The sequence below is a fragment of the Haliotis cracherodii genome, unplaced genomic scaffold (assembly GCF_022045235.1).
Source record: "Haliotis cracherodii isolate W230 unplaced genomic scaffold, xgHalCrac1.p SCAF_11, whole genome shotgun sequence".
Lineage (NCBI taxonomy): Eukaryota > Metazoa > Mollusca > Gastropoda > Lepetellida > Haliotidae > Haliotis > Haliotis cracherodii.
The window spans coordinates 35,114,013-35,125,794 of NW_027266266.1; the positions used below are offsets into that span (position 1 = coordinate 35,114,013).

Genomic DNA, 11,782 nt, shown 5'->3' on the forward strand with positions numbered 1-11,782 from the left:
ACAGATGTGACTACAGTGTGTTTGGATAACACGGAAACATGTCTTGGGTCCATCTGTTTATTCTGATCATTGTTGCAACCAGGCAATTAACATTCTCTGCCAGTATTGTCGACTTACGTCTCCTACGTCATCACCTATTCAACGACTACACCTCTGACGTAAGGCCATTGTTAAACCAGTCACAACCTCTAGTCATGGATGTCAATTTCCAGTTCCTGAGGATCCATCATATTGACAACACAAAGAAGGAGTTCTCCATCCGAGGAATACTGTCCCTTATTTGGAAAGACGAATTCCTCACGTGGGAAACGGCTGATTTCGGGGGACTGAAACACTATCACCCAATGAAGGGAGAGATTTGGACCCCAAGCATTTTCAACGAAGACGGTGTCGAAGACCAAGAGGTTATGAAGAAGCTAACAAGACGTGTGTTGTACAAAAATGGATCAGTTGTGGTTCATGTACCTGGTTATTTCTCAACCTTCTGTAATTTTGACATGATGTATTTCCCGTTTGACAGTCAGACATGTTACATCGATCTGAACTCCTTAGATCATTTTGCTGAAGAACTGGAACTCCGTCCTGTTTCAAAACAAGTGACAACCATTGGAAATAACATAGATGCTGAATGGACTGTGGACTCGGCTTCAATGGCAAGTGGTCAAATCACCATTGCTAAACATTTGTATTACAGAGTCCGTATCAAATTCCAGCTTTCCAGAAAACCTTTGTTTGCCATCTTGAACATTGTTATACCCATCGTCACCATCTCCGTCCTCAGCATGATGGTGTTCCTCGTCCCCGTGGAGTCTGGGGAGAAGTTGTCCTTTTCTCTGTCAGCGTTGTTGTCACTGGCAGTCTTCATGAGTTTCATCAGTGAACAGATTCCTGCATCATCGGAGAAACCGCCTCTACTTGTTATCTATCTGACGTCGATGGTTCTGCTAAATGCTCTGTCAGTAATTAGCACAGTTTTCGTCTTGCTGTGCCATCACCGAGTCTCTGTTGTAAAGGAAAGCGGAATATGTAACAGTTTATCCAACCCGAAAACTACAGATGTTGTGATGGAGAAGCCTTCAATCAGGAAACTCAGTCCACTGATCTGCTGTGGGAAAGATAAGAAATATTTGTCAGCCAGCCGTGCCTTGAACAACACATTGCTTCTGCTGTTTATGGGAGTTGTGATAGGAATTACTATTGGTATCATTGCACGAATGACAAATGACAACTGACTTCATTAAGTGGTAGTGTTAGTTAATATGTTTATCATATAATGGGTAGGTTTCTCGGCAGGATAAAGCCAACGAATAAAAACGATATCTGTTGGGGTCATATGCGGATAGAGATGCAAATATCAAAGGTCAGGTAGGGACTACTTTCACTGTTTATAAACAAACATGGCGTCGCCCTCGGCATTCGGCGATCGAGTCAGATTTAACCATCAGGAATCTGGATAAACTACAGACGTCAAAATGGCCGACACGATAAACGATAAAAGGGACAGCTTGGGTTCGTAGCGTGAGGACGTGTTTATTCGTGAGCTCTGATAGCCGTGATAGCTAACCGAGAAATTGAGACACGAACAAGATTGACATGTACAAACTGTAAATCTACATTCAGACATTGTATAAATATATGCGAAAATCTTATTATTGATGTGCAGTGATGGAGGCGCATTTCGTCGAAAATCATTCACAACATCAGAATGCCAACACGGATTTTCAGCCAGGCCATGTTGTCCGGCCTCAGGCCAGTGTTGACAACGCAGAATGGATTAAAACCTTATTTGATCAAATGAGGCACTTGACTACCATGGTTCATTCCATAAACCAGAGGATGCAGTGTGTTGATAGCATCGACAGTAAATTAACTATGATTGACAATAAGCTGACATCTCTCGACATTACAATGATAGAGACAACACTTCGCGTTGATAAGCTTCAAGCCTTGTGTGAGAGAGACTGCATCAGAAAACAAAAAGCTGAAACAACAGGTACGGGAGCTTACAGAACAGAGTACCGATGATAGGGACAGGTTGTCGAGAGATGTAGAAGACGTGTTTTATGACATGGACTCCATATACCAGGAACAGCGAGACCTGAAAGAATCTGTCATTGACCTGAAAACACGCTCTAAGAGAGATAATTTACTCTTTCACGGATCCCGGAAATGCCTGGAGAAGAACCTAAAGAGGTAAAGAAAGAAATGAAGTGTGACACAGACATTCACCTCTTACGTGTACATAGGATTGGCCCTCACTTATCTAACAGACCACGTACTATAGTGGCAAAATTTGCAAATCCAGACGAACGGTGGGAAATCCTGACTAACACAAGACAGCTGAGAGAAACGCAATTCGGTGTTAGTGAACAGTTTCCTCAAGAGATTGTGCAGAGACGAAGAGATCTACTCCCCATTTTCAAGGAAGCAAGGAGGCGTTTGAAGTCAAACCTCACAGTAGACAGACTGTATATAGACGGGAGACGTGTGTACCCAGGAGACGACCCGTTTATAGATCTCACCCCACGAGGCCCTCCCCCCCAGCAGGAGATCATACGCGAGTGCCGTCGGTCGGTCAGACAACAGACAACCCAACAAGATGGTCAGGACTGAGGACACGGGAGAAAACAGGCCGCGGTAGGACAATAACAGAGGTCAGCAAACCCGTGAGTCGCCTAACAGTGAAAACGTAACTTCCCACGAGAAACTTAAGATACTGTCTCTTAATGTGTGTGGGATTAGGACAAAGCTGTTGAACCCCGATTTTGTGAACGATGTGTCCAGATACGATATACTGTGTCTGACTGAAACTAAAACGTATGATTTAGATGCTGTGAAAATCCCAGGATTCTCAGTTCATATGAATAACAGAACTATCATGGTTAACATTTATACTAAGTTATCTTATAATAATTAGATCTACATCAAGTGCTTTTATGAGTTATCATGGTGTAATATTTGTACACCATTTTATATAATTATAGTTTAGCAAGTAATAATTATCATCAGGTAAAATGCATATATAAAATATCAGTAGTTTCAGTTATAGCTTTTTAGATGGTTGCTAGCCTAAGGTATCAAGATCCCATCTCCCAGACAAAGGATATTTATTTAAGTATATCTGTCATCACCTACCGGGGTATATTAGAATAACATTACTTCAATTAAGACTCATTAAGGATTAGAGCCCCCATACAAGCTCGTCTATAGTGCATTAAGGATTAGCCCCCATACAAGCTTGTCTATAGGGCATTAAGGATTAGCTCCCACACAAGCTCATCTATAGTGACACCCTAATCTCTTTCAAAGCATCCAGTAAATATGTCAACAAGATTAGTGCCAGTCCAACAGGATAAACAGGATTTAGTATTCCCCTCTGTCTAGCCATCCATTTAGCATAGGACATAACCAATCGTGTATCAACCAATCACATTCATTTCTATTGTTCAAACTTTCATTAAATACATACTGTAGCCAAGTCCTAGCAGAGAAGGGGTTTGACTCTCTTACCAAGCAGACCTCTCTCCCACAGCCCAGAGTGTGTACCGACTCTCTGTGGCACCCTCAGTTATTTCTAAGTATATTGTAAATTGTTAATTGTTCTTGTAAATAAAATTGTGATTAGTCTCCTGTGACTCTGGCTCTTTGCTGACTAATTCCCCAAGAAAACCAGCACGTCATTTGGAAGGTATTGTTCACCTAGAACAATTCCATGATAGAACTAACGCACTGAACACACGTGTATCTGGCGGGATCATTGTAGCCATCAAAGAGACACTATTTGACAAGGTCAGCGTCATCGAAAAGATGCATGATATTGTTTTATGGTGTAAGATACCAAGTGATTTCCTGCATGTTAACGATGACCTTATCCTAGGAACTGTGTATATACCACCAGAGCAAAGTAGATTTCATTCACCGGAAATATTTACAACACTAGAAAATGATATCATTCGTATGTCAAACTGCTCACAGTACATGTGTATTGTTGGTGATATGAATTGTCGTACTAAAAATCTTCCGGATTTTATCATTTTGGACGAATATTTATGTGACAATGATATTATTGACGAGGAATTATTGTTTTCAAATGTACAACTTCTAGTTGACACCGGTGTAAAGTTAGATAGAATATCAATGGATACTGAAACAAACTGTAACGGGTATAAACTCCTGGATTTATGTAAAAATAACGGGCTGTATATTGTGAATGGAAGATTAGGCAAAGACAAGGGTATTGGTAAACTGACATACAGAAATGCCAGTGTTGTCGATTATTGTATTGCATCAGCAGAAACATTCCCATTATTAATAGATTTTGAGGTACAGGAGTTTGACCCGATCTCGTCCGATGTACACTGTGGCTTATCGTTAACGTTATATTGTACAGCACAACAACTATCTCCAGTTATAGATGATGACAAGGATGTACATGTACATAAACTTGTAAAAAGATGGGTTCCTGATAAAAGTGAAACATTTTTATGTAATATCGATAAGGTTGCCATTACCCATCAGTGTACAGAATTAGATGCATGTAAAGACCAAATAGAGCCAAATGACATTAACCAAATTGTAAATAAACTCTCTCAGACGCTGGTTACTGCGGCTGAAACTACTCTAGGTACTGTAAGAAATTCTAGACATTCTGTACATAAGCACAAGCATAAACCCTGGTTTGATGAAAAATGTAAATCATCACGTAGATTTTACCACAAGCGTAAACGTATATATGGAAGGACTAAAGACAGTAATAGCAAAGCTATGTACATTTCAGCTAGTAGAGCTTATAGTAAAACTCCTAAAGAGGGCATTTAAGACATATCAAAACAAATGTGTCCAGCAACTGAGGGAATGTAAGGATAGTAACCCTAAGAATTTTTGGGAAATTTTAAAATCATTTGAACCAAAGAAAACAGCAGAAAAAATCAGTATTGACAATTTTTTCCAATTTTTTAAAGATCTTAATCAAAGTTCTGATGATAATGACGATGTTTTTGCCAATAACACAAATTACGATAATCATGATGCTATCTTAGATTGTAGGATTACAGAAGAAGAAATTATGTCAGCTGTCCATGCATTGAAGAACAATAAGGCTTGTGGGTTGGATGGTATTTACAATGAGTACATTAAAAGCTCTATTCATGTTATGATGCCGGTTTACGTAAGGCTTTTTAACCTCGTTTTTGACACTGGAGTTTTACCTGAAGCTTGGCTTGTTGGCAAAATAAAACCAATCTACAAAAACAAAGGAAACCAAGCTGACCCAGACAATTACAGAGGTAATTCTATCCTAAGCTGTTTAGGTAAATTGTTCACTACACTATTGAATAATCGTTTACAAGCTTACTCAGTTCAGACTAATCTGATAAGCGAAGCGCAAGCAGGATTTAGAAAAAAATACTCAACAATTGACAATATGTTTATTCTTAAAGCTCTCATTGATATCTATAGAAACCTTAATAAGAAGTTGTATTGTGTTTTCGTCGATTTTAGCAACGCTTTCGATACAGTATGGAGGTGTGGTCTGTGGTCAAAAATGATAAAGTCTAATATCAAAGGAAAATGTTTTAATGTCATATATAATATGTATCAAAATATCAAATCTTGTGTTACACATAATAACAAGGTGTCAGGTTTCTTCCCATGTCAAATTGGTGTAAGACAAGGTGAAAATTTGTCACCTTTCCTGTTTGCTTTGTACCTTAATGACCTTGAACAATTTTTATCTGAAAATGACTTTGAAGGACTGCATAATGTAAATAACCTTTTAATAGATTCACTTGAACTGTACATAAAACTTTTTCTCATTTTGTATGCCGACGATACTGTTTTAATGTCCGAAAGCCCAGAAGATTTAAGAAAGTGTCTCACTATATTTGAAGAATATTGTACTATCTGGAAACTTAAAGTCAATGTTGACAAAACGAAAGTTGTTATTTTTGCCAAGCGCTCCACAAATAGAGTCTTCAAGTTTATGTTAAATGGCTTGTTTCTTCATGTTGTTAAAGAATATGTTTACCTTGGTATTTTATTTACAAACACTGGTAGATTCTGTAAGGCACTAAAGAGACTGACAGATCAGGCATTTAGAGCAATGTACGCTGTATTTCGTAAAATTAGAATATTAGAAATTCCTATTGACTGTCAACTGAAATTATTTGATCAACTTGTTCAGCCAGGATTGTTATATGGATCTGAGGTGTGAAAATACTGTTGTCATTGAACGTGTACATCTTAAATTTTGTAAGTATATTCTCAAGTTAAAACAGTCAACACCCGATTACATGGTATATGGTGAACTAGGGAGGTATCCTCTCAGCATTTTCATTAAGATAAGAATGATTTCATATTGGTGCAAGCTAACATCATCACAAACTAGCCTTTCTAGTATAGTATATAAACTTATGTTTCAAATGTCCATTGCAAATCCAGATTACCATTTCCCACTATTAAAAGAAGTAAAATGCATTCTTCAAAATATAGGCTTTAATTACATTTGGCTGTCTCAAACCTTTATTAGTGCCGCATGGTTGAAACAAAATGTGAAACGTGTTCTCATTGATAATTTTCTGCAAAGATGGCGAGAATCAAAGGAAAATTCATCTAAAGGTTACTATTATAACATGTTTAAAGAGTTACCATCTCTAGAACCTTATTTACTAGAACTACCAATCACCTTACGCATCTCTCTTGCTCGTTTTAGAACAGCAAATCATAGATTACCCATTGAAACAGGAAGATGGTATAATATTGTGAGAGAGGAAAGAAAATGTACATTGTGTAAAAATTTTATATGTGATGAAATGCACTTTTTATTAGACTGTCCAAAACTCTCAGAAATTAGAAACAAGTTTTTGCCTCAATACTACTGTATGTATCCTTCTGCTGTAAAATTCTCTCATTTGATGTCCATTACTTATAAGCCAACTCTATTAAAACTGGCAAGTTATATAAGATCATGTATGGAAATGTTCCACTGACATGTTTTCTCCATTGTATCTTATTCCTGTGTCCAATTACATCTCTGTATCACTGCCGTGATTTACGAGAATAAACATCATTCATACAGAGATAATTGCTTTTAATTATCAAAAGAACAGTCTAATATACTGAAAATCAGTGTCTTACTGTGACGTAGCTAAGGCATTTTATAAGTTTTGTCAACTTTAGATAGATCTATATAAATTTCGACACAATTTGTTGAGGGTACGAGGCCTAGCCAAGCGGGATCAGTAGCCATATCTGTGCTTGTAGACCTCTGCGGCTTGAACCTTTCTCCACAAATCAAAATAGTTGGATTTGGCCTAAATATGTTTGAAATGTTACCTTGTTTCGTTTTGTCGCTGTCCGTACATCTGATTACACTTCTTGACGTTAAGACAGGACAGACCGACTGTCAACAACGTCTGACCGTGGCCGTGATGTCTCATAGACTAGGGTTAGAGTAGCTTCCCTTTGACAAAGGACAGTTACTCTAGCAGACAGATCAATGGATTGCCGCGAAAGGCAATAACAAGCAATTGTTGTTTTGCGTATATGTTGCTTCGCTACTGTATAAGAAAGAGATTTCAATTGGAACTATATTGGCTACTGTCAGTGTCCGACTGACACGTCACTTACCCTGTGACGTAATAAATATTACTGCGCGCATTTCAGGAAAACTCGCAATATTTTGGTAATGTTTGTGAGAGAGGGAAAGCGATTTTGAAGCACAGAATTAAAGAATGACATTATATGATAAAGAGGTTATCATGCTTGTGTGTTTGGGGATGGTAAATATCCTATATTAGAAATAAACACTATGCATTTAGCTCGCCAAGGCTCGCTAAATACAATGTTTATTCCTAATGCAGGATATTTACCATCCCCAAACACACTCGCGTGATAACCTCTATGACAATGCCGAATATTTGTTTGATCTAAAACAGAAACGTATGTCATGAACAATGTGGATTTGTCTAAATTTAGAAATCTGTCCATACATGCTTCAGTGTAATGACACTTGAGCATGAATCTCTGATGTTGCTATCCGTAATTACTTAGTAGTTTACCACTGCAGACAGCAATATTGCCGGTATATCCTGGTTGACTGTAAATAATTTAGCCTGGGTCAGAAAAAAAACATCATTATGAGCACCGTCTCACACCGTTGATGCCAGACAATCACGCAGCCAGGTAATCTCGATTCATTAAGTCACACATTTTGACAAGAATGTCTTACCGAGGGCCTATTATAACCTGGAATCCCGACAGGGTTCGTAATTACTCGTTCTTGGCTTTACTATAACTCTCAAAGTACAGTGTATTGTGTGTGTGCCAACTAGTTTCACATATAAAGCGGTCACTGTGTGATCTGTGTGTGGCTGTTTGTGTCATTTTTGTACACTGTTATCAATCAACGAAATACACACACATGGTACACATGTGAGATTTACCTGTTGAAGTTAATGTATACTCTGCAAAAATAGAAACGCAATTATGATTTTAGATGTATATTTTGTATATGAAACGGCAATAATTCGGGATCTAATTGATAACTCTCGGGTTTTTTGTTGTTGCTGACGTCATTGATACAGTCGGTCGTTGTCTTGTTGGAAAATGACGTTTCGCTTGTTGCATAATGGGAAGAACATGTTGCCGAAGAATCTCATCCGTGTAACGTGTAACGTTGTGCAGTTAAATTCCTGATAACTTGCACCAAGTCCGTTCTACCTGTGTTTGAGATGGCTGCCCACTACCACCACCAAATCTGTCCACTGTGTGCAGTTTCTTGTATAACGTTACCAGCGAACAGGAAGCATGAAACGTGACTCGTCACTAAACCAAATTTTTCTCCATCCAGTTGAGGCCATACTATGTAACCTTGGCATCATAGACGTTGCAGGCGACGATGCAGATCCAAGAAAATAATACCTCGAACTGGTCCTCTAGTGCGAATACCTTCAGGGCGTAAACGGTTCCTCGCTGTCTGAGCTGATATCCTACACAATCCTGCCGTAGTTGTAGAGGCGGCCATGGTGATTCTTTCGCTTGGAATGGTGCTACGTGGCAAAACCTGGCTACAGCTGAAGATTATTCTCCTGTTTGCAGTCGGCCGATGGCGTTGTTGCCTTAGGCTTCCGTCGTTCGTGGCATGTTTTCGCTGTTCACTTGCTGTAACATTGTGATGGCATGCAAATGAAAACACAACGTTTTTATAGCCCAACAAGTGATGTTGCACTTGCATGTCATGTTAGTGTGTTTCGGCGCCAGGCTCTCACGTGCTTGTGTGTTTTTGCGATTTTTCCATCTTGTCACCAAATTTCTGGTGTACCTCATTCTTTCCACACAAATCAATCCAAATCCATGCAGAAATGATCAATCTTTTTTTGGTATCAATTTTTTTTTATGGATGTCGGTAACACTCTTTCAGATATTTACGATTTTACTACTTTTGCGTTTCTTTTTCTTGCAGTGTATATATTTTACATCATGTTTAAGTTTAACCAGTCTCAAATTGAAAATGGTCCAAACATTAAACACATCTGTAACATCTGCAGATTAGGAGACTAATTGACAAAAGCAGCATTGTCATTATAAAATAGACTGAATTGTATTGCATGTCTCTGACACATGTCATGGCCTTCCAAGTGGAAGCTCTTTTTATTAATATTCGAAGAATTAATATTATTACTACGACAAATTGATTTCATTCCTTCTTCATTTATTTGCGGCAATGATGGCTGCCAGCCTCCTTTCTCTCTTATACGAATTTTCCTTGCTGTGCGTGTAATACTATTCCCCGACAAGGGCACACTTTCTGCTGTCTTTATCTAGCGACCTCTATTAGGTTTTCATCCTGATATAACATTTATGCCTCCCTTTCCGTTACTGTATGGTCATATTGTACATTGGGACCGATTTATACATGATGTTAATAAAGAATAGATGAAAGAACTCGAGGACAACATCCGTACTGCATCATCTATACAAGCACTGAAGATCTTATAAGCAGCAATTGTGAGCACGCACTTCTACTTCACTTTGTCTTTGCTTTTGTGTGACGTTAACCCCGTTGAATAAAGAGTTTTCCTTGAGACTTGTCATTTATACCCTAGTATTCTTGTAAGGTGGCCTAACTTTGGTTATTCGCGATCGAGGTCGATATATTGTATCTTTTGCCGTTGTGTAGTCTTTGGCGTGACGAATGGATACCTTAACCGCCAAGGTACCCACTGCCTTACGTTCTGTGACATTATGTCACTATTTCTCTCATTTTATCGACTGATTTATGTTATAAAATATAAACTGATTAATTGTTATGGTCACAATACGAGTAATTTCATCTGGACCAACACCAACACAAACTCATTTGAACTAACGCTATTATTATTGAGTTTTTCAGAGCGGATGGAAAGTGATTTAATCTGTTGTTTGTAAATATGTCATCTATATGATGGTGTAAATAATCGTATCTCAACAAGGCATCGCAGTGACTGATATTGTTATTACGAATGCACGCTGTCAGAGAACAATGACACACAACAATCAACCATGTCACCGAGTCTGACCCCACAATATTTAAAGTCGTCTCTTATTCCAACATAGGTTGATGGGGAACTATTCTCACCCGAATTAGGAGTCTCCAAGGCACGGGAAGCGTCATCTTCCCAAGGCAAGAGAGTTAACTGACTACAAAAGTCCAGTTTCCACCCTTGCCGAACTAGGCTGGAATTTCTGGGCTCGATCGTAGCGCCAATAGTGGCTAATACCAGTTATGTTCCTTCTAAGATTCTCCTATGGACCAATCAGATTCCACCTCTCGTATCACTTGCGTTTACTTCACACAAAATTGTGGGGCCCAGTCAAAACGATCTGGTCGATAATCAAGATATATATTGTGATAAAACGGATTTTACATGGCGAAATGCATCAAATCACGTGAGCACCTTGATTAAAAACATGAAAAGATTTGGAAAATATCTGCTGACAACGAGTTGGCGGTGCACATGCTTTGCAAATCCTGCAATCGACGGAAATCTGCACAACAGTTTCCAAACCGGATTTCGATTTCGGTACGCGAATTTGATTGGACTATGCACAGACTCGTTAGTCCAGCCAAAATGTAACTCCATAATACCAGCCTAGTTCGGCAAGGGTGGAAACTTGACTTTTATAGTCAGTTAACTCTCTTGCCTCGGGAAGATGGGGAAGCGTATGGTAGATATTTCCTTTTATATACCTACTGGCTGTTTGTGTAACTCGATGGAGTTTTTGAATTTCTGGTAACACCTCGCAGGAGGGTTTACAATCATTATAACTTTCGTTCAGATTGTAACATGTAATGAAATGTAAAATCAAATGACAAACGTTTTCTTTCTATTCCCGAGGATCGAACTCGCAACCTTCATATCTGTAGCCCAGTGAGTGTACCACAAGGCTACAGAGGTGTTGTTAAACAGTACTGCTTTTAGAATGTCCTTTTCAAGATCCGTACGCCAGCAACAGGCTGTACAATGAATGAGCGTCAGTCAAAGCAAAACGTGTAATAGTCTCAGGAAACGATACGCACGTTCAGATTTCGTGCCATTGCGAGACGCACGTGCAGATTTCGCACCGTTGCGAAACCACGTGCTGAGGTCACCGGTTTCATTGAACCGAGTTCACGACTGCAGGCGATATTTCATCTCCGACACAGCTTATACATATGAGAGTTTTTTTTACAGTTATTTCATTAAAAACGTTGTCTATGCGATGAGTCGGTTTATAAGTTAGACAAACCATGTCTCCTCGAGAT

The 11,782-nt window shown here is 38.8% G+C and overlaps 1 protein-coding gene and 2 pseudogenes across 1 annotated transcript; all 3 read left to right on the forward strand.

Annotated features, from left to right (window-relative positions):
- Positions 1-194: 194 nt before the first annotated feature.
- Positions 195-1,232, forward strand: LOC139455036 (acetylcholine receptor subunit alpha-L1-like). The gene has a single exon (XM_071236622.1). The coding sequence runs from the start codon at positions 195-197 to the stop codon at positions 1,230-1,232; it is 1,038 nt and encodes a 345-aa protein (XP_071092723.1).
- A 532-nt stretch (positions 1,233-1,764) lies between these two features.
- LOC139455704 (uncharacterized) lies at positions 1,765-2,641 on the forward strand (annotated as a pseudogene).
- A 3,339-nt stretch (positions 2,642-5,980) lies between these two features.
- LOC139455705 (uncharacterized) lies at positions 5,981-6,986 on the forward strand (annotated as a pseudogene).
- The last annotated feature ends 4,796 nt before the right edge of the window (positions 6,987-11,782 follow it).

What these genes read in the sequence shown, in the direction of transcription:
- LOC139455036 (XM_071236622.1), top strand. Translation starts at nt 195, where the DNA reads ATGGATGTCAATTTCCAGTTCCTGAGGATCCATCATATTGACAACACA.